At 43.0% G+C, this 24,541-nt stretch overlaps 1 protein-coding gene across 1 annotated transcript; it reads left to right on the forward strand.

Moving 5' to 3' along the window:
• Window positions 1–3,536: 3,536 nt before the first annotated feature.
• On the forward strand, window positions 3,537–24,312 carry LOC138470389 (vomeronasal type-2 receptor 26-like). The gene is made up of 4 exons (XM_069609035.1): window positions 3,537–3,574; window positions 9,863–9,945; window positions 15,086–15,220; window positions 23,384–24,312. The coding sequence occupies exons 1-4, from the start codon at window positions 3,537–3,539 to the stop codon at window positions 24,310–24,312; spliced, it is 1,185 nt and encodes a 394-aa protein (XP_069465136.1).
• The last annotated feature ends 229 nt before the right edge of the window (window positions 24,313–24,541 follow it).

The raw sequence follows: 24,541 nt of genomic DNA on the forward strand, positions 1-24,541 counted from the left end.
TTCACCGGGGGGTTCAGTCTTTGTAGGGGTCCTCTTCTGTCAGCTCCTCATCAGGTCTTTCGTTCCAGTGGCGGCTCTTCCTTTCCAACCCCAGAGACCTGCTTTTTATGCAGCTTTCCCCCATTCACACAGCCTGGCTGTCAATCACACAGCAGGATGGCTGTCCTGCCAGGACAGTCACCTAGCCAATCATACAGGAGTGTGACTTGGGTTACAAAGGGAACCAATGGCAGGGGTCCTAAAACCCCTCTCTTACATCCTGCCTACCCAGACTTTCAGGCGCCTAAGGAGGGCTTCTGCATAGAAGCCCGCAAAAAGACGGTGAACAAAGGAACCAAACCTGGTTTGGTGCGTGGAGTAAAATACGAATAAGACATTTAAAAAAATAAATGTGAATAAACCCAGCTGGAACCATATAAAAACATATATGGTCTAGCGTATTTAAGTTTGAGCATACCAAGATAGCCAAAACCAATACCAAGGTTATTTAAGATAACCGTGGTAGGAAAAATAGGGTAGTTACCACTGCCACCAGCCAAGTGTTGATGAAAAGGGAGCGAAACAATGCTCCAAGAGAAACAGACAAAAAGGGATAAGTATTAACCCTTTCCAGTACTCTATGTAAAATCGTTTGTACTGGGTCTGTGGATTTTAGAAGACTAATAAAGTTAATGGCAACTTTACATGTTCTGGGAGACAGTAGTCAGTCCCAGAAAATGGAGTCTGAGTTGGGAAGTCTAAAAGACAACCCTGTGTCGCTGCACTGAAGGTGCAGTGTGACACACAGTAAAAAGATGATGCCTGTGGAATAGGTGAGGCTCCACACTCTTACCAGGTGAGAAAAATCAAACCTAGAAATCCAGCAAAGCTGCTGAGGGACTCAGTAGGTAATGGAAATGAGCCACTGTGGAGAATTTTCCCTAACAACCGGCACGCTTACTGCTGGATCCGTAATGAGGCCCAATGTGCTCACACTAGCTCCTACAGGAAGGACTAGCAATATCGTCTACAAAGAAGCATTGGCTTAGTTCTTTAAATACACTTCAAAGTAGGACTGTAGTAGGAATTACTGGGCGAAGCACGACGATGCCTGCTAGTCTTTCACACTTTTTACCTTGTCTACACCATGGAACCTACCCACGTGCCAAATTTCACGTTTGGAGCATGTTGGGAAGTATCGAACAGACACACACCCATATTCACATATGGCAGGGGTAAGCCTGCAGACTGCAAAAAGAAAAAGTAGATCAATGTACATAATATACTTTTTAAATTGTCCACGCCATGGAACCTACACTACAGGCCAAATTTCAGGTTGCAGAACTTTTCGAACAGACACACACACATATCAACACATTTCCCTTTGATATATGTAAAGATAGGCTAAGGGATTGGGTCTAGTTAATAACGGGAGGTGTGGGAAAGGGAGAGGTGACTTGGGGGATTCCCCCAATATGCAGGTTGATCAAACGATGACTTTCAAAAAGTGGTCCATGCAATCGTAGAACTTCCAGATCAAATGAACTCTCAAATGTGCATTTACATTTTCAGAATTTTTAAATAAACAAATAGAGAATGTTCATTCATTCATTTATTTATGCTTTTAGTATCATTTTGCAAGGCTTAATGGTGGCCCGAGCCAACAGTAGAACACAGAAATGGTAAGCGGGCTGGGACGTAAAAAGGGAAATCTGGACCATGAGAGTCTTTCAATGTTTACGAGCAGCTAAGTGCCAGGGATGGGAAAATATGGAAGTCCAGTACAAGCAAATAAGAATATACATAAAACATTGAAACATTGAAAATATAAAACCAAATTGAATAGGTTTACTAATTGGATACACTTTATAATCTGCATTAAAACAAATGGTCTCCACCATGCACTTTGTGTGCTAGGTTCTTGCCAGAGACATGAAAATGAAAATGTCAGAAGGTTATGAACTTTGCATGCTACATACAGTCCAGGACTGCTGCTTGTGAAAACTCTGCTCCATGCCTATCTCTGGACCATACACAGAAGCATTCCATGGCAGTGTGTTCTGTTTATCAATCACCTTCCCAGCTACACATCAAGTACAGAGCATAGATGGTGCATGCCATGTCTGTGTGTTCCTCCAGGCCCAGCATTTGGGCTGTCAAGTCAGTCTTCAGTTTTCATCTCCCCACAGGAGCTGCTCAACCCAAGTAACGCATATGACCGAATGCCACCACAGAAATAGGGTACATTGTATTAATGATATCCCCAGGAATGACTTCCCACTTTGAATACCTTGTTTCCCCTTAGATTACTTGTTGGCTTACCTGTCAGTCTCCTCTGATCAGCCAGAGGTTCCTTACAACTATCCTCCTAGCTGACTTAAATAGGCATTCTCCAAAAAATGAGTTGGTGTGTATTAATAGAGCTCCACTCTTCCCAATCGATTATGTAAGTGATAAGCTTGATCTTTTGACACTAAAATCAGTTCTACCACCTTCTAAGAAATGTGCATAAGTGGAAGAAACCACTCCACATTACTACTCGTTTTAAGTACTAAGTAAACGTCTAATATAGTTGTTCGCTCTCCTCTGTGTGTTCTAACTATACTATTTATCCCTATTAAATATAGAATTAAATAATGTTGCAAAAGTCCCTTCTTCACAGTGCTTGCAATAATGCAGTAATTCATTCAATTCCCTCGGAGTGTTGCTTACTGAATACCTTGTCTATCAATAGTGTCTATTGAGGATACTGGTTGCTAACCTCTTTTTATTTATTAGGGTCAAGGACCACTACTAAACACTGATCACTGGAGTACTTCTGATGAATGTTTTGCCTTGACACTTAATGCTAAATTTATGGGCGGGCCCTATGGCCGTCTTATGCTGCTGAAAATGTTATACATTGATTGGTTTCTTTTCTTCAGGCGGTTGCACAACTTAGCCTATGCTATCTTTACGGTCAAATAGACATCTCTTTGCCACTTCAGTAGTGCCATCTTGAACACTGCCATATTGAGATTGGTCCATACTCTAGAATAGCTGTTAAGGAGTATATGCAGCTTTGCACTTTCCATCTGGAACTGATGTAGCAACTTAACTTCTCTGTGTACCTGAGACTTATTCTAAATTACTTAAAACTAAATAGATTTGAACATTTGCCTAATTTACTTTAGTACCTTTATGCCATACACTTGATTGTGTGAATCTACTGCTAATTCAGGATCCTGATCTACACACTGGGCCTCATTAGGACCCTGCCGGTGACGGTATGAACGGTGCCGGTAAGGCACCGGCACCGTTCACACTGTCCTGTCGCATTATGAGTTCTACTCGCAGGTTCCTGACAGCGACAGCGGTGACTGCGCATCCATGCTCCCCACCCACATTCTGCCCCAATACCGACAAATCCTGGCAAATGACTGGCAAATCCTGCTACCCCTTCTCAGCCGAGTAAAGGGCATCCTCACCTGGGCCCTGGGTCATATCCATTTGCTGCCATATGCAGGAGAATGCCAGGACATAAAACACTGGCAGGAGAATTCCAACACTGTGAGGATATGGCGTGGCCGTTGGTGGTGCTAGGACCCAAAACCAGGTAAGTGAGTTGTGAGAGATCTCAGGGGGCAGTCTGGAGAAGGGGCTATGCCTGGCGTGGAGAAAAACAAGAGGCTGCATGGGACATCTCTTAAAATGAGTAGGAGCCACAGTGTGCCACTCCCGCAACTTCAAACTCCTCCCACATGCTGGCATATTGCACAGCAGCAAAGGAGGGCATTGATGGCCACAGTGGCATGTTTATGATGGTACTGATGGATAGTTGTGTGAATCATGTAACATTCTGCCCTAGAGCGCCGGCACACATGGCATGGCCAAAGGCTATAAAGGACTAATATGATAATTTCGTGGGGCATGATATTTGCTTATGTATGTGAAAGCACATGGTGTAGCTAAATGCCATGTTGCATGTGCTTCACATACAGTGAATCTGCACAGCCATGCTTGCTGCGCCTCATGTCACTCCATGGGTCATGCAGAGGATATGGCTGTTGTATAGCATGCAACATTCCTTTGCTCAGGATGTGTTCTAGGGATTCACACAAATAGGTTGAAATAGAGGGTTAGTAGGGAGCATCCTTGAGGAAAACTGTACTTTACTTGTGTGGGGTCATATCAATAGGGTTACGTAGAGACACACTGGGCCTCATTAAAACCTGCAGGCTGACACCAGACTTGTGAATTTTTCGGGCGACTGCCTTCATGGAAACACAGAGGGATTACAACCCTGGTGTTCCTGGAAGTCAGGTGCCGGAAAATCGTTAATCCCCATTACCATTTGAGCCCCACAATACTCAATTGGAATGGGGTTGACGGAAGCACCGGCACCGTTAACAACGGTGCCGGTGCTTCCGTGAAAGTATGTGGGCGGCTGCCGTTCTGCCTGCCAGGTCAGGCCTGGAGTGTGGCGGTCCGGTAACAATTGGCAGCACCGTTGTTACTGGACCGGCACACTCGTAATGAGAACCAGTATGTCCTGTCAGTGAGGAGGGTGGTAAAGCAATCGAGAACGGTGCCTGAGAGTTTGTTTCTATTGCATGGGATATCTAGGGGAATGGTGTTACTGATGGCGTCAACGGCTGTTGAGTATTAGGAGGCCGCCCAGCCTTTGTCAGTGATATTTTGGAGGTCACCCATGATGTGAAGCATTGCATTCTCGATGCTGTGGCTGGGTGGAACACCTGATTGAAAGGTGTTGAAGAGTTGGTGATATGCTGTTGGAGTTGGCTTGAGATGCGTTCCATAATTCTTGTGAGTTATGGGACAGTAGTGTTCAGGAAGCCTGGAGTCTATGATTGGATTTTCTAATTGTGTGTGCAGAGGGTATTGCACTATTTGAGAGACTAAAGTTGATGATGTTGACCCAGTGCAGCCAAACCTGTGATGCAGTTTGCTGCAGCTTGAGGAGTCAATGTAACATCCAGAAAGGGTGTTGATTTTGTTTAGGCCATGAGTGTTATGATAATGTGAAGGTTCAAAAGGGTGGGATGAGCCCATGTGTTGGAATGTTTGGGAGAAGCGGGTGACGGTTGGGCAGAAGATGAGAGGGCTTGTCTGATAAAGTGTATTTTAGAGTGGAAGAAGTCAATGAGAGAGTTTCATACTGAGGTGGATGGAAGCAAGCTAGTGGTGGATGGTGGTTTGGAGAGTAACTTGCAATTGGTGGCAGATTCGAGTTTTTGTAGTTAGAGTGTGTTTTTGGCTTTGGTATGGCCATGTTGTACTTGTTGTGCAGTGTTTAGGAGTGTCCTGATGGCGGGACAGCAGCTCATTTGGCCAGCCTCTTTCAAAGCATATGTCTTTCTTGTTTGATGCAGAGGGTACAATTGTTGAGGCATGGTTTGTGGTGCTGTTTATGAGGTATTTGTGTTTTGAAAGGAGTTGGATTGTGTCTGGGTGATTGTGGTGCTGTAATTGTTGCTGAATATGGTGGAATGTTGGAATGGATGAAGGATGATCTGTGGCGCTAGCTCTGTGATGTAATGTGTTTGGTTTCTCTGGCTGGGAAGAAGGGGTTTACAAAGTGTTCAGATATTTATTCCTACCCTTAGCTCAATCTACCATGTAGTTTTGATGCCCGGGCACTTGTAATGGAAGTGCGTATGTTCCCAAATTGACCCAAATGTAGTTTAACAAAAATCAGATTTAAATGGGGATTAACAAAGATAGTTGTGAAGGAGGCTTCCAAGCTTCAACATGGTTGGTTTTAAGGGGGAAGGAGGGGTGGTGGGCTCAAATCTAAACCTACCTGAAGCAAGAACACAGGAAAGGTGTCCAAACACTGCTTAAAAGGGCCTTTTGGTACAAGTGCTTTGGTGGCTTCCAAGCTGCAAGATCGTGGATAATAAGGAAGGGGGCGGAAATGTAACCCCACTTGCCCATCTCAGTAAATCCTGATAGGTACAAGAGATATGTGCCCCACATAGTCCAGTATTCAGGAGAGGTATAAAGCGCTCAGTCTGTCAACATGTCCCTTCAACTAACTACTATGCTGGCTGAATCCATGTTTCTAAATGTAATCAGTAGGTTTTGTCATCAAGATTTGAGAACGCATGCTTTTGCCCTTTCTCTTCTGGAATGACCATCCTGCATGGTTACATTTACTGCACAATTGCTATCTTAACTGATTGATTGCAGGCCCCAATTAATGTAATGGTTTCTTGCTTTCAATTTCGAATTAGATGTTTCTTGTATTGGTTTAACGTGTTAAACCTGTGTTTTTTCTACAATTTATAGGTAGTTCCCATGAGGCGTTTAGGTTGTATGTAGGCTCTAACCCAAACCATGGCAAACATATAAAGCTAAGTAATGTCATGCAATCTTTCTGTTTGAACAGATTGTACACATACAGGTGCCAGCTGCTGGGCTATTCCTCAGAGTCCATATTTTACTGGCTTAAGGTTCAATACATAATCAATACTCTTAAGGTTATCCATCTCTTCCAGCATTAAACCTCTGGCTGCAAAGCTATCTTTATTGCATATACTGGTATCCAACATCCAATCATCTGGGTTAGATCAGGCTCTGGCCTCAAACAGCGGTGCCAACTTTCAGGCTGCACAGATGTTACAAGCACAAGTTTCACACAGCAGACCTATCCCCTTCCCTACACTGACATTACATGCACTGGCCACAGACAGTAGAACAATACCAAAGGAACATGCACCTTACATGAACACTTCTCAGACAACAGTGTTATTCCTCAGTTTACATAGTATTTGTAGGGTATGGGCTGAAGCAGCAGTGACTCTTTTGTTAGACTGCAGAACTGTATGCCTGGTCACATACACATGTACAGGTTCAGGAGTCAGGCAGCAGTGCTATCGACCCAGCTAAAGGGACAGACTTTCAGTCAGGCTGCTTCTACAAGCAGAATCACATGTTGCAGGGCTGCTTATCAGGTTGCAATGATCTTGAATTATCATTCTTTATCCAAAGTGATACCTTAGGTAACAATTATCTCTGAGCAACAGAGAGAACCCTCCGTTTACATTGAACTGTAATTCAGAGTTTTCAAAGAACTGAACTATGGTGTTACAGCAATCTAAAAGGATGGATATCAGTCAGTGGAACAATCCCCCAAGTTACTGATCCTACAAAGTCAGGCCAACAATATTATTCTTCGTATTGAAAAGGATTGACAGCCACACTTCTGCCATTTTGTCAGCCTCTTTGGATGTGCCCCTGCAAAAAGTGGGAGGTTAGAGGGGGATGTTCATTGAATAGAGGGTGAAGAATGGGTGTATCTTACGGTGTTGATATCGGTAGGACATACTCAAATCGTCACTGTCAGTGCCATTCTAGGTGGGAAGTGGCTCTTGGGTGTGTGTTTCATCCAGAAGTGGTAGCCCAATATCAGCCACTAAAAGCCAGAACTGCAAGGGCCTAGTTAGCAACTAGCATAGAGTGTGTGATAGTGCTACAGAGGTGAGTGATGGTGTTTCTCTGTTAATGGAGTATGTTCAGAAGCTAATTGCTGTCATGTGCGTAGGCTGTTTACGTGAGCAGTGTAAAAGCAAAATAGATGAATATGTTAGTCAATTAGAGGTATAGGGCGACTGTTTATGCGAGAGCGGTGCTTTTAATTTAAGGTCATTGGCATGGAGTTGTTGGAATATTTGGTAGTCATCTCTATTAATGAGATGTATTGCTCTATTGGTTTAGTTTAAATAGCATGGCAGGCAAACCCTAAAGAGTGTGATCTCTTTTACTTATTTGCAGGTGCTCCTTTAAAAATAATGCAGCGGTGTCCTCTGCAGGTTCCATGCCTTGATATCACCGTAAAAATATGGCAATATTTTTGTATCGCGGTATTTTTGCAGGGATATTAACACATGGAACCGCACTTAGGTAGAAGAGTGTGCATCTGTTAGATGTTATCAAGAGTGGGAAGGTTGAGCTTTTTATACTGTTCTTGTGGTGGTGTACATTGAATAGATCAACACATTTAGATAAAGTACACACCTATTGGCTTTAACATCTCACATGCCACGCATACACTTTGAATGTTGGGGTGTAACTGTAATCATTAAAGGTTCCCAAGGCAATTGTGTTTTTTGTGAATACATGGGGCCTCATTACGACCCAGGCGGTAACCATGGCGCTAGTAGCGCCATGGTTGCCGCCGGTATTTTACCGATAATAATACCGATTCCGCCATGGTGAATTCAACTCATTAAAAGGCTCCTAAGTGCATCCAAATTTGCTGGTCTTGGAGGAAGTTACACATATAGCACTGAAAACAAGGTTGTTTATCTAAAAAAACCTTTGGTATATCCACCCTTTACTATGAGTGACAAGTTCAATGTAACCTTGACCAAAGTAACCTGCATCGAAAGAATGTAATGTGTTTACTGTATCAAAGTAACAGGAATGTAACTACTCTGTCTGTAGGCACGCTCACTGTAACCATGTGCAAAAGTAACCTACTGCAACTAACGCAATTTCATGCAACAGCGCCTCGATGCCCTTGGGCTGTTAGTGCGCTTTACAAAACTAAATAAATAAATAAATATAAATTATGCAGTTAGGCATAACTTACTCCAAACTATACACCTACAGATAAGTCTAAAATATTTTGGGAATCATTGAAAATACTTTTGTAAATGTAGGTTGACCTACTCATGGGTAAAATGCCACTTTTTCCAGTAGTAAATCCCACCTACTACTGTTAGCGTCTTTGCATATCAGTGCCAAGCTACATGATCCTGAAATGAATGAACAAACCCACTACATAAAGGTTCAGGGCCAAATTGCAAACAAACAAGTTACCAACAATAACTCTTGCAGAGAAACTTTTACATTCAAAGAGAAGCTACCGTTAGTAGTTCTGACTGACTCCTGACTTGCCCTTCTCTTATTAACTTCTTTATGAGTGCAAAAGTCCCACCCATTCTGTATATAAAGAGTAAATCCCTACTCATAAAATCTCTGTGAATCATCCATCTTGTAATGCAATTGTTATCTTTTATATATCATTTTTTTTTATCCAACCCTGGATTGGTTAAAATATGCAAAATTCAGTCTGCCTCAAAGCCAGTTTTCATCTGCCCAAGACATGAAATACCTTTACTGTTCAGAGAGTTTCTATAATTATTTAATTACAGTATTGAGTTGTATAACACAACAAAACTTAATCAATTGGCAATGCCATATTTTCCACTTATGCCCAACAGGTTTAGGTGTATGCGGCAAGTTTTCAAGAACTACTTATTTTAATAGAAATATGGTATTACAAAGAATTAAAGAGACAACAAAATTAAATGTAAAGTAATAGTTGTGAAATCAATGTTTGAAAGGTCTTTGTATTAGAATGCATAAAAATGTGTCCTGATTGTTTTTTTAAATCTTTATTTGAGTTGTTTTTTCACTTTATAAATCTTATGTGCTATTAGATGCTACAGCAGCATGTTTAGGTCCCATCTGTTTCATGATTTCGCATATTGCTGAGAAAAGAGGATTTGGAGAATAGCCCGAAACATTTTGTATGATATCAGAAATATACGCTTGTACAATACAGTTATGCAATAGGGGATTCTGCAGCCATCAATATGATGAATGCACTCCTTTGCATAAGAGGATATTTGCTTGCAAAAGCATGGAGATGATTCCACAGGAAGTAATTGGCAAGCACTGCAGGACATAATTCTCCTCTAGGTTACGCATGGTACTATGTTTACCACCATTGGTACATTACAGCCCTGGGTAATTGTTTAATTGCTGGCGACCCAAATTATAGAATTTAAAAACTCCAACAAAATCCAACACAATGCAAACAATATTTGAAATGAGATAAGACAACTGGATCACTTGTATGCACAAAACATAGTCAGGCAATACATACGTATAACACTGCTGAAATTACAAACTGTCGTAATAGTAATCTTTGCAGAGTGGTCATTTACTATGACTTGTTTTTCTAATGCTCCTAGACTGATCAGAAGAGGTTTTGTTTATTGATGATTTGGAACCTGATTCTAAGGCTGTCTCTATATTCTTTGAGGCAACTCCTTCTCCTTCCACCACCAGCTCCTGCATTACATGAAGAATGTACATTTTAAGAACAAGGCAGGTGAAGAGATGTCCTTTGACAACCACGGTGATCCCTCAAACCGGTATGACATCATCAACTGGCAGGAAGGCCCTGATGGTGGTGTACAATACGTGAAGGTCGGCAGCATCAAGTCCAGGGCATCAAATGGACATGAGATGCTTATTGATCACAGTGCCATCCGGTGGGGCCCACACGCCTCTGAGGTATAGTACAACCTTTACTTTCCAAACAAGATGGCTGCAACTTTGGCTTCTCCTTAAAATAAGCGTTTCTTTCTGGGTTTCTCCATAGCATTCATGTTTAGAGAGACACAGTGAATGTTGAACAAAAGTATCTCCTGAAAAACAAATATTTCAAGGAAGCTGGTCGCTGAGGATCCATAGAATGATGTTATCCGACAGACCTTTTATAGTCCACATTTTATTCCTGCATATCCGCCTGCTCTCCCAAATTGGCAGGTAAATCGTGTAGAATCCAGAAACCTCAGGTTTTTGACATTGCGCACACCACCATTAGGGCAACACATGCAGCGCCCACTTTTGGCCTGCCACCATGTTTGTATAATTACATTTTACTGTAAAACCTACATCCACCTTGCTTTGTTAATGATGACTTCCTACACAAATAATTTGATGACAATGTGAAAAGCAACATATCGGTGTGGCGAGTGCATGAGCAATTTCGCCATGGCTGTTTCAGTTCGCTTTAAGAAAGATAGGAGCTGAATCCACATTTAAATAAACTCCAATGAGAATGAGCGTCAGAACTACTATTATCAAGATTCTCTGGAGGTCTAATGATGATTCTCCATGAGATATGGACAATAAGACATGGATGGGTTGCACATATGACCCTTGATGATTTATTTTGTCTTGCCGCAGTTATTTCTGCACCCTGATCTTGCTGTTCTATTTTATGTCTAAGTCTTTTCTGAATCTCTTCCACCATCCTCATTCTTTGCAAAGTATTTCCATGTATGCTATCTTATCTACAAGCTTCACTAACATACACTGCTCTACAGGGCTGAAATGAGCCATTTTACGGTAGTGTTAAGCAGAGGCGTTGCTAGGGGGGGGCTAAGGGGGATAAGGCCCTGGTCTTTTGGTTGTAGCCCCGGATAGAATCTCAGGAGCTACAACCAAAAGGCTATCCAGCCCCCAGTCTCGACAGTTCCGACATCAGCATAGCCCCGGATCGTTTCCAGACCTAGCAACACCACTGTTGTTAAGTAATCTGAAAATCAGTAACTAAACATCAATACGATATGCCTGTGCCTGGGTCTAGGACAGCTCTCTCATAACAACTGAAAAGTGTGAAGATACGAGCAAAGGACATGACTCAGCCATTCTGTAAAGATACCCTTTATGCAGCTACTGATTCTTTATTTAAATCTATGTGATAATACAGTGATAAGTATCAGTGAATTCATTGCATTAATAGTAAGCAGTGAGGATTTGGGACACAACTATTTTGTCCATTTGTATTGGATCAATAGTTGTAACCTTACCTTACTCAAAGCGTTACTGCAATCATTCTGTATTTATTTCATTAAAGTGTTTGTGCTTAAAACATAAACCTTAAACACTACAAATATAATACCATAAAAATGTCATCATAATAAAAAAACATTACATTTTTTGTCTTTTACAATTTATAATTCTTATCTAATTATATAATAAGGTCATGATCCAGACAATCTGGCTACTGACCATGACCACAAGGGACAGCGCATAGGATTCAAGTGGCCATGTCCACCTGGGACTGGCTTTGTGGTAAAGTTATTCAAAATTAGGATAGATCTGAAAGAAAAATGTGCTTGTGGTAATATGGTCATAGGGTCCTCTTTTCGACTTCTGGAAAGTGAAGAGGGGCCTGTATGGTGCTAATGGCCTTCATCCCCCATTTCAGGGGCTGGAATGGGGGGATAATGGTCCAGAGACCTTGTTATCTACCCTCGTTTCGCTTTGGCTGATAAACTGGGCTGCTGGGCCGGTATCCACCAATCCAGTCCCTGAAACGGAGGATGAACCACAATATACCCATTAGCATAACACAAAATGCAAATGGAAATGTTGGAAAATCCTATTGAGTTTATGTACTTTACTGAGAAATATAAAGTAGATGGAGTCTATACATGTTTTTTTAGTTCTATCTTTTTAACTGTGAAAGGTGTTTCCTAAAGGAATATGTCTTTTGTTGTTTTTGGATGTATTTTTTTTGGCAGGAGAGTTGAGAACAAAAGGTGGGGAGGGAAATGAGAGAAGGGGAACCAAACACTAATATGGAGTGGTAGGTGGACAAGGGAAAATGTTGCGCGTATGTTATTCCTAAGGTAGGGGCAGTGTTTCTCATGCTCCTTGATTACAGCAGTGGTGGTGGCTTTTGGGGAGGAGAGATGGCATTAGCTGATGCCATTTTAAGATAAATAGCAGTTTTCCTAAAGGTATTTACTGTGTACTAGATTGTTAATGGATAATGAGTACAAATAGGTGTTGGAGCTGTGCAAATGGAAATTTTAGATCTAGTTCCTAGATCAGTAGAAAATGCAGTTCTGAACTGTCTGTGAAGCAGAGATCTTATCGTGAAGTGCGGACGGGTTCTCGGACACGTCATCATGCCCCGCGCCAGCGTATGGCCATGTGGCACTGTCCGGAAGGTCCGCTATGAAGTCAGATTTTCGTAGACTTTTACGGATGCAAAACAAGTTGAATTACTTGCAAAATGTGGATAGAAGTGTTAAAAATGATTCCGGAAGGTGGGAAATGGCAGAGTTTTAAGGTGACACTTTGTAAATGGGACACAAATATTGCTATATTGGGTAAGTATGATTTTACTAAGTTGTAGGAAAATAGCATGCACTGGTAAAAACCCATGAAATTCACTGAAAAAAAACGTTGTTAAAGGGACGTTTTGGTTAAGTTGCACTAATAAAAACCTATGAAATTCAATGAAGAAACTTTGTTAAGGGGACATTATGGTTAAGCTGCACTAATAAAAACCTATGAAATTCAATGAAAAAACTTTGTTAAAGGGACGTTATGGTTAAGTTGCGCTACTAAAAACCTATGAAATTCAGTGAAAAAACTTTGTTAAGGGGACGTTATGGTTAAGTTGCGCTACTAAAAGCCTATGAAATTCAGTGAAAAAACTTTGTTAAAGGGACGTTATGGTTCCAAGTAAAACCGAAAAACCCCTGAAATTCGCCAGTTATGGTAAGCTAAGCAACCATAACTCGCGCCACCACGGTGCACTGCTAAGACTTACACCCAGGACATCAAAGATGACATCACAAATGTCATTGATGACAGCACTGATGACATCACATGTCTGGCTCACTCTTTTTTCCTTTGCTGATATATCTAGGCCAATAACAGTCAGGAACTAAAAATTCAAAAAGTACTATATTTGTAGACTTATACTTCAAATATGCACTTACAGTAATTCACTTAGGGTCCACTCACAGCATATGAAACATATACAAAGGGGAACACACAGACTTGGAAGAAAGCAATGCTTTCTATGTATGAAGATGATTAGTAAGGTTATCAACAATGTCTTATAGTTCTGTTGTTTTTTTATTACTGTACTTTCCCTGGATATGCTCATATTTGTACACATTGCAATTATGCTACTTTCCTCAGGGCCTAGTCACAATATGTGATAGTTATACACAGGGAAGTAGTAGCTTTAAAGCAGAGCAATCATTTCTCTGCATGAAGGTAATCAGTTAGATTACTTCACTTTCCCTGTATATGCTCATATTTGTATGTGTAGTTGTCTGTTTGTGTTTTGTGTGCAGTAGTGCAATAATGTAGTAAGTGGGTTTTATTAGGTACTTATTAAATGTTTCACAGTATGCAAAACTCTAATAAGAAAGCATTTATAATTTTAGTATTTAACATGGCAAGATTATTAATATTGCATCTTCATCATGTCTCCTCCAAACTATGCCTATGTTACTACATGTGTACGTTAGTATATTGGAAAAAACTTCATAATAAAATGCTATTTGGATTAATTAATTGATTAATGCACTACGTACCTCATGATATTTATTCCAATGATCCTTGACACTACATTTATTAACATTACAATAAGAATCCCATGTACAGACTTTTCATGAAAGGTAAATGCACATGTGATGTCATCAGTGATGTCATCAATGACATTTGTGATGTCATCTTTGATGTCCTGGGATTTAGTTTTAGCAGTGCACTGTGGTGGCGCGTGTTATGGTTGCTTAGCTTACCATAACTGGCGAATTTCACAGGGTTTTTGGTTTTACTTGGAACCATAACGTCCCTTTAACAAAGTTTTTTCACTGAATTTCAGAGGTTTTTAGGAGCGTAAATTAACCATAACGTCCTTTAACAAAGTTTTTTCATTGAATATAGATTATAACTCAAGTATGTATTTTGCACAGAATACATATATGCCCATGATGGCGCTCCTCTTATATTGTTAATACTCTTGTAACCTCCAAAACCTTTCCGATAGATGTTGTTTAGAACTAGGTAACCCGTTAATAAATGTCTGGGGGTCTCCGTCTCTATATCACATAATCAACAGAGTCTCTCCTGTCTGGGAATTGCAAAACGGGCGTCAAGACGTGACCAAGTAGGGAGTTGCTCTACTCTCAAATGCAGAATACATCTGTGCACATTGGGATCCCTAATATTCAACATATACATGGCCAGCCCCTTAGTGCTAAAACTTTGTTTTACATAATCCACACAAGTGGTTTATTTCCCCAATTCTGGCAGATTAAAATTATGACGCAAACTTCAGATTTCTTTTTTATGTATCTGGCAGCCACCCAAATATTTATCGGATACAGAATTGTATCGAAAAAAATCTGAAAACTTTCTGTATTGCCATCTACATATATTTTAATTTGCCCAAAATCCTTTCACTCACATAGAACAAACTTGAGCCATTATTTGATTTTTTGCAATCATTTCATCAACGTATCATGAAAACATTGATCTTTTCCTGATCCCTCCCCACAGGTACCCAGATCTGCGTGCAGCGAGACCTGTGACGCAGGCTTCAGGAAAGCCACCCAGGTTGGTCGTCCAGCCTGCTGCTTTGATTGCTTCCGTTGTTCAGAAGGCGAGATATCAAATGAAACAGGTGGGTGGAAGAAGTCGCTGTTGGGATATCTACTCTCAGAAATATTTTGGCTTGTGTAAGTGCATAGAAATCAAGCTTTTTTCCTCCTAGAATAATTTGTAGCATGTGGCAGTAGAGGTGTGCAAATACACTACATTTTCCAGTCTGTAGAGTTCACCTTTGGAGATATAAAAAGAGAAATTAAAATGTATAATGCTATAATATACAATTTATATATGCAGCAATGTAAAATAGACCATCTAACCTACCCTAACATTTCTAAATTTGAGAAGCAGGAAGACTAATGGAATCTACATTTTGATTGGATTTGATTATTCCAAAAGTTCAGTGTCTGTTTATTTGTATTTATTGCATTTATGTAACGCCCAGCCCCGAGTGTATCACAGCGTCTCATTCTTATTTTAATTCTTCATCCTATAATTGTCTGCTGTTGCCTGCTATTCCTCTCTTGTGTCTCTCATCTGCCTAATACAATGGGCCTCATTAGGACTCCGGCGGAAAACCATGGTGCTAATAGCACCATGGTCGATGCCGGAGTCCGCCCTGGTTGAATGGGGAATTGCCACCCCATTCCAAGGTTGCCGGGGCGGTAATTCCCCATGCCACCATGGCCCTTCCCCATTCCCATTTTCGCCCCATAGGGCATAATGGGAATGGTGAAGGCGGTAAGTGCGGTAACGCAAATTGCGGTACCGTACTTACCTCGAGAGTCCCTTTACGGGCCCCTACTTTAACAGCTGGTCTAGACCAGCCGTTAAGGTTGGATCCCGCAAAGGGACCTCGTAATAAGGCGTAAAGGGTTTAACGGCGGCGACACCTTTTACGGCGCCGTTAACCCCTTAACGCCTGGGTCCTAATGAGGCCCAATGGCAGGAATTTCTGTATTAGTAGGCACTCAGTGCTGCTTAAGCTTCTTCATTACCCTGCTAAAACCTGCTCACTGTTTAGAATTTGCTGGACCTGTGGCTAATTGGCCCCCCACATTCATCTCTTGGGCAAATTGTTAGTCTCCCATTAGGGAGCAGTCAACACAATGGCCCTCATTAGTACTCCGGCACTAAACCATGGTGCTATTAGCACCATGGGCCATGCCGGAGTCCGCCATGGAGAAAGGGGGAATTACCACCCCATTCCAAGGTTGGTGGGGCGGTAATTCCCCCTTTCTCCATGGCCCTTCCCCATTCCCATTTTTGCCCCATAGGGCTCAATGGGAATGGGGAAGGCGGCAATTACGGTACCGCACACTGAGGTAGCATAATTGCCATGAAGGTCCCTTTGCGGGTCCCTCCTTTAACGGCGGGTCCAGACCAGCCGTTCAGGTCGGGAGCCGCAAAGGGACCTTGTAGAAAAGCGTTAAGGGGTTAACGGCGCCGCAGCCTTTAAGGCGCCATTAATCCCTTAACGCCTGGGTCCTAATGAGGCCCAATGCATTCAATAGTTGTGTTAAGTTGTCAGTAGTACTGCTCCAATCATGCCTCTTAACAATTCCCATCTCTCTACATGTTACATTCGGTTCAAAGACTGTGAAATATATGTTTACTGTCAATGTAGTGATAGAAAACTATTATTGCTCAAACCCTCATATTGCTGGCTCAGCACCGTTTACTATGCAACAAGACCGGTGCATTCATTTCTACACATAAAGCCAATATGACGGAAATCAGTAAGACATAACAGCCACGTTGTGTTCAGATAGTTTGGAAACGGCATAATATCATAATCGCTAAACACACTAATATTAGTAGCTGGCACAGAAGAGACAGCCAGTCAGGTGGACATGCACGTACAGTTGCTACAATTGCATCCAATATTCAGCGGGAGGTGCTATGGATGCCAATCTCCCCCTGGGACTTCTGGCTTACCCTGAGGCGCAAATCTGCTCTTGAAGTCCCCTGCGCCCTCCCCCTCCACAGCACCCAAGAGCACCCCGCTCACTTGATAAAAAATCTCCCCACGATAGCACCTCCCTCTTCTACATTGCACTCCTTTTGTTCCTTAGGGGCACCATAGAGAGTGAAAAGGGACTCACTACCAGGGCTCTGGCGCATATCGGAGGTGGTCAAATTTATAATGGAAATCATTGATGAAGGGGTGCACAGATGTGCGTGCCCCAGTCAAACGGAATCATTTTTTTTTTTTTAATCCTGCACAACATTCTGGAGTGCTGATAGTATTAATACTAGGTTGCATCCCGCCCGTTCGTAAAGAGCTCTCTTTGCTCGGGGTACTTCCACTTGGGCTGGCGGGGCCCATCCCGCCCAACCTGAGAATAAACAGTTTCTTATATCATTCCTCTTCCAAAACAGTAACAAGCAGCAATAACGGACGGGCACCTAAACCAAACAGAATGTATTGCTGTCAAGTAGACGTTTGGAGTTTTGATCCGATCTGTAAATTGCGATTAATATAAATTGGCCTATGTGGAATGGACTGTCATAAAACACACTTAGGGCCTCATTACGAAGCGTGCGCTCATGTAATGAAGGGTGCTGGTACGGGACCAGCACCCTTCATTACGGCATGCACAATTACGAGGTTCCCTTTGCGGGACCCTGCTGGCGGGTCCCGCGAGGGGAAGAGGGAGCTAATAACGGGCCGTTTGTAATGTGCCCGTTATTACCTCCCTCACCATTCCCATTGAGCCCTATGGGGGTTCAAATGGGAATGTGGATGGGTTCCTGCAAGGAGGAATTACCAGGTACTACTATGTCGGAATGACACGGTAAGTCCTCATTGCAGGAACCCGGTATTGGAGCCGATATGGAGGCAGCCATCGCGCTAATAGCACCATTGCTACCTCCATACTCGTAATGAGGCCCTTAGGCTTTGAAAGGTTCACTCATCCATCTAAACTGCTATAGCCGTAGGTGTCTTCTTAGGTTTATAATGTGTATATAGGAGTTATACTCTAAGAACCCATACCTCCAGGCCATTAGAGAATTAATATATCTCGCTTTTTTCATTTTTATAAAACACAGGGCACACGAATTCTCCTTTCACGCTGTTGTAACAGTATCAGATTAGCACTTTCACTCCCGCTGTGGGGGCGGGAATTGCCTTTAACTGCCCACCAATCTACCAGCCTGAGCCCATGTAGGCCTGAGCGAAACAAGGGCCTCAGCAAGGACTGTGGGCCATTAAAGGCTGTGTATGCCCCCTACAGCAGGGGTGAAAGCCATTTGGGGTGCAAATGTTCTATATTGTTTCAGACAGAAGATTGGCATTACTTATGCATCCAAACGAATAAAAAATGAAAAAAAGATACCTGCCGTCATAGGGCAAAGGGACTAGGGCTTTACTGCCATTTTTCCTGCACCGCCATACTACTAGTATGGCCCTGGAGAGGGGGATTTACCTTTAACATCATGCTGGAGGTAAATCCTCCCACTTTCTACTGAAAAGTGGCAACATTGGCAGAATTGCAGCAGCTGCAATTTTGTCGGCAGTAATTTTAATGAAAATGCCCCATAGAGTCCAAGGGACACTCAAAAATGGGGATTAACTCTGCCACCGCCTCTAGTAATTCAGCGTTAATTCTGCCAGACCAAGTGGGGGTAACTGTAATTCCATTGGGTGGTACTCTGTTGGATTTACCGCTGGAATACCCCCAACTTGTAATGAGGCCCTTAAGTCCCTTTTCCATTTCTGTGGTGTTGGCCGGCAGTTAGGAGGAGTACCTAGACCCAGCAAGTAAGTCGGGAGGGAGGGGCAGGCAAAGGGGAAGGGGATTGTTCTGGGGGAAACTGGGGGTGGGGAGACAAAAGGGAGAGAATCTCTGTTGCCTCCCGACATAAAAGAAAATTATGCCACCCAGGGAAGGGCCTCAGGTGGCTGGAAGCAGTGGGCAGAGAATGTGTTTTCCTGCCCGCTGTTCCAGTGACCTGATTGGCTAAGCACCCTCACACGTGTGCAAATGTAAAAATAATAACAGCGGTTTATGATTGTTTTAAATAAATAAAAATAGTCAAAAAGCAAGTCCGAGTCGTCGTTCATCTTTTGAGCAAAAACTGCCTTTTGCAAACGACAAGGGCTCCCAGGTCCTTGTGACACCTATTTTAATTTTGAACGCTGAACTGCAGAAGATTCTTCTGCCAATTTTATGCAGCTTCCATGAAAATACCAATGGGACACACTATTGCCTAGGTTAGTTTTATTCAAACTTTTGTATGCTGAGACCCCCTCTTGAGTAAGCATATTGTTAACTAGCCCCCCATTAAGTTCAAATATGTCCCCCCTACCATCCTTCATGCCCTCCCAGTGCATCAAACCCCACAGTTTAAAGACCACAGGCCTAGGTAGACTGTCTCCTTTATTCTGCAAGCTTCTTTTTTATTGTAAGAGTGTATGAATTATCCTTCAATTGGCAATGGGCCTCATTACGAGGTTGGAGGTAGCCATGCCCTTAATGATGGCATGGCTACCCCCAAACTCGGGTCCAGCTCCGGGTTCCGCGAAAGGGGAATTACTGGACCATTCCGACCTTGACGGGCCCGGTAATTCCCCTTGCGAGGGACCAGGAGCCGGTACGTCCCCATTCCCATTTGAGTCCCCATAGGGCTCAATGGGAATAGGGAGGATGGTAGCAGCGGTACCGTTCATAACGGTACCGTTGCTACCATCCAGTTCTGCTCGTGGGTGCCGGTCTGCACGCCTGGTCTGACAGGGCGTGCAGACCGGCACCCGCAAGCAGAACTCGTAATGTGGCGGCATGGTAACAACGGCGCCAGTAGCACTACCGGCGCCATTGTTGCCTTACCACCACTATAGTAATGAGGCCCAATGTCTTTTTAAGATTAAGGCATATTCAAACGTTTTCATACCACCCGCCCCCTTTGACTAAAAATATTGTTTCGGCTCCCCCCAGGGTGGGCAGGCTTTTTAAAAAAGGATTACGGTGACTGCTTTTAATAGAAAAACATAAACAGTAGAAAATCTGATTATATTTTATATTAAAACAAGTCTTTTTAATAAATTTTAAAAGAGTCTGTCCGCCACGTCCCCACACTCTCCTGGACATACTTCAGAGCCCAGTAGGGGCTCCAGCCCCCCAGTTTAAACACCACTGGATTAAGGTGTTTTAGCCTTCTACAACTGAGTAAACTAATTCAGATGTCCATGTTAAGGGCAGGATAAAGGATCATATTAATTGTATGGTGTATATTCATGTTTTTGCTCGTGCACTTAGCCGTGCAGCTTGAATGCATCACTAAATCCTTTGAAATGTGTCATCCAGTTAGTGTGATCTTCCCCTTATTCTGCTCACAGAATGCTCTGCATAGGCGACGGTTGCTAATTATGGTTGCTGAAACGATTCAACTTCACTGATGATTATACAACATAGATGCATTTGTCCACATAGGAAGGTGTTACTATCACATCCACATTGACAGCTTAGCAAGACGCACGCTGCCACGCTCGTTTTATGAATTTGTTCAATATTCAGCCCCCCAGTTCTCCTCTTCATATAAACAGATCTGATAATTGCTTGGCGAAGATGTTTACACTTGGTATGGCTCTAAACTTGCAGACCTGAAACGAAAATGCAGAGCTGCAAAACAGAAGTGGCAAACTGCAGGCTCATCCTCTGACAAACTGGCCTGTCGCCTGTTCCAAAGGCAATACAGACTCTCTATCTGTGCCATGAAAAGGGCAAACATTCAGGTACAGGTATCTGGCTCAGCCAACAACACGGCTGAACTTTTCAAAATGTGCAGGGAACTTGTCAACCCTTCCACAGTATCCTCCTTCCCTATGCCTTCTTGGGCCCTCTGCAAAGCACTCCCCACTCATTTCACAACCAATACTCAGGACATGCTTAACAACCTTGTAACTCACTCTACCAACCCATCCCTCCCCCTGTGTCTCCCTTGGCCACTCACCCTCCTCCTTCCTCCTTCTCCTTCACACTTGTCTCACCGGAAGAAGTAACCAGAGTTGTCCGCTCCATGAAGGTCTCTTGCAAACAGGTTTCCCCTTGATCATCCATAACCATCAAGGACAACATTAGCTCTTTTGCCCCTGCATCGCTGATCTCTGTAACTACTCCTTTGCTTCAGGTTCTTTCCCCACCTCCCTCAAACACACCCTTCGGCACCCCCTCCTTAAAAAAAAACAATCGCAGACCATTTCTGTCCTGCCAACTACCGCCCCATCCCCATCACCCCCTTCCTGGGGAAAATGCTGGAGAAGTTGGCTGTGTCCCAACTCAACTCTCACACTGAACCTGTTGGCAGTCTCTGCGACCATCAATCTGGAGTCCGAGCATCCAGAGGTCTGGAAACTGCTCTTCTGAACACCTGTGAAGAACTGCTTGCATGCCTGAATTCCAACTCCCTCGCTGTACTCATCCTTCTTGATCTCTCCTCTGCATTTGACACGGTCAACCACTCCATCCTCATACAAAGGCTCCATGACACCTTTGGTATCTCAGAGTGGGCACTTGAATGGCTGACCTCCTTCCTAACTGACCACTCTTCCCAAGTCATTCTGGGCACCTTTTCCTCTCCTACTTCCTTCTATACCTGTGGTGTCCCCCAGGGCTCTATTCTCTTGCTGTGGCTCTTTAACATCTACCTTACTTATCTGGCACCCCTCATCTCCTCCTTCCCCCCCTACTTCCAGTGTCATGCTGATGACACACAACTCTTCTTCAAACTTCCTGCTGACCCTCTTGCACCTTTCATCATCCCTGACTGCTTTTCTGCCATCCAGGACTGGTGCGCTTCCAATGATCTCTGCCTCAACTGCAGCAAAACAGAGATCCTTCTGATTGGGACCCCTGCATCCTACGTCTACCCTTCCATCTGGCCTTCTTCCATGGGCCCTCCCCATGCTCTCTCTTCTGAAACCAGAAACCTCAGCGCCATCTTTGACTCCTCTCTTTCCTTCCTCCCTCACACTCAGGACATTGTCAAGAAGTCCAACTTTAGCTCTTCCTTCTGAAAGGAATTCTACTTTTTCTCAACTTCCCTGAGAAGCTCAATGTTAGCCGAGCACTGGTTCTCTCTAGGCTTGACTATTGCAATAGCCTCCTCCTGAAACTACTTTCTTCCCCTCCAGCTAATCCAGAATCGGGCAGCAAGACTTATCCTTGGCATCAAGCCCAGGGACTGCATATCTAACTCTCTCTTACTAAATATTCCCACTCCCATTCCCATCTGTAAAGGGTTTTGCTAAACAGAGGGCAGAAGGTCGATCGCTTTCCTCAGCCTGCTCCCTTCTTTGGAGCAGCCTCCTCCTCCCTCTTAATCTTGAGCAGGACTTTCTTAAATTCCAGAAGATCCTCAAGACCTTCCACTTTTCCTCTGCCTTCTTCCCTCCCTCTCTTCTCTGCTAATCTCACAGTTTGATGATTTGGTGTTCAGGGCCCTTATGCATCCTCAGGGCCCTGACCTCCCACACTGAAATGCCTCAGCACTTGCCTCGGCTCACCTTCCAACAATGGAGTCTTGCACTTACCCTACATTGCACTTCATGTTGCTCACTACTGTTGCTCACCCATGAGCACCACAGCACCTATCCCAATCCCTCTCCCTTCTGCACTGCACACACAAGGTATAGTAGGTATGTCTTGCCCCCCCCCACTGTATTTAATATTTTTATGTATTTTTATTGTTTCTCCCTGCTTCTCCCTGTTGCCCGGTGGACGCTTTGAAACAGTATTTACTTCTTATATAATTGCCTAACAAGCGACCAATAAATAACTAAATAAATAAATAAATACATACATACATACATACATACATACATTCAAGCATGCCACTTTAAATTGAAAAAGAAAACTCTCCCTATAATTATTTGCCATAATTTCTGTTAATGCCAGATGATGGGACTCTCATTAATAGAGTGAAGGCTCTGCACAACATGTGTTAATTTATTATCTCTGCTATAGGATCAAATTATATAATGGAGTCATGTTTGCATTACACAATTCCCACCACTCTAACTATTCATATAATGATGTGTTGTTTTTAAATTCACTAGTGTTTTTATCGTGTGGCAATACTGCACCAGTTATATGCCAAAACAAACAGAAAGTGAGTTCAGTTAAATTGTTTAGTAGAGGAAGAGGTGTGCAAAATGTACTGTACATCAAATAGGCAAAAATACAAAATTGTGTTCCCTCTTAACAACACATTTCTTAAATGTTTACTTCTATTCCAGGTTCAAGTAAATGCTGGCCCTGTCCAAAAAGTCAATGGTCCAATGACAAGAGAAGCAAATGCCTTCCAAAGAGATTAGAATTCCTCTCATATGCAGAGCTGCTGGGTCTTTTGCTGTCATCAGTAGTGATTTGTTGTTCAATGAAGACGATGGCCACCTTGATCATCTTCCTCAAGTATGCAAACACTCCAGTTGTCAAAGCCAACAACCGGGCACTCACCTACCTTCTCCTAGGGGCCCTCCTGCTCAGCTTTCTCTGCTCCTTTCTCTTTATTGGAGAACCTCAGACTATTACCTGCTTACTACGTCAGCCTGCCTTTGGCATCATATTTGTTCTCTGTGTGTCTTGTGTTTTGGCCAAAACTATCATAGTGGTCATTGCCTTTAAAGCCACAAAGCCAGGTGGTAACATGAGGAGGTGGCTGGGTCCTCGAGTTCCTGTGATTACGGTGTCTGGTTGCACCATTGGACAAGTCCTCATTTGTGCCACTTGGCTGGTGGTCTGCCCACCTTTCCCAGAGAATAACATGAAGTTAAAGACTGGGACCATCATCCTGCAGTGCAATGAATGCTCTCAGACTGCCTTATGGTGTATGCTGGGATACATGGGGTTGTTGGCTTGTGTCAGCCTCTCAGTGGCCTTTCTAGCGCGGAAGTTGCCAGATGCATTTAACGAGGCCAAGTGGATCACCTTCAGCATGCTTGTATTCCTCAGTGTGTGGCTGTCATTCGTGCCAGGATATCTGAGCACGCAGGGAAAAAACATGGTGGCCGTGGAGGTCTTTAGCATCATCTCTTCCAGCGCTGGATTATTCTTCTGCATATTTCTTCCCAAATGCTACGTCATATTAATGAGACCAGATCTAAACACCAGAGATCATCTGCTAGGCAACAAAAAGTCACACTACAAAAAGATTAAAATAGTCTAGAAACAATAGCTCATGATTTTAAAAATATTGGTGTCCCTGCCTCATCAATACATTGTTTTTAGATGTCTCCATAAGTGTTACATGTTATTGATAAGGCCTAAATTGAGTAGGAGAAACTTGCATGACTAACACATTATTATTATTATATTATTTATTGTAGCACGCTAACATGCCCATGGGCCTCAGGGCACACAAAAAACATAAAAATAAAAGACATGGCAGACAAGAT

This window comes from Ambystoma mexicanum, chromosome 1p, assembly GCF_040938575.1.
Source record: "Ambystoma mexicanum isolate Mex_15411 chromosome 1p, UKY_AmexF1_1, whole genome shotgun sequence".
In the NCBI taxonomy this organism is placed as follows: domain Eukaryota; kingdom Metazoa; phylum Chordata; class Amphibia; order Caudata; family Ambystomatidae; genus Ambystoma; species Ambystoma mexicanum.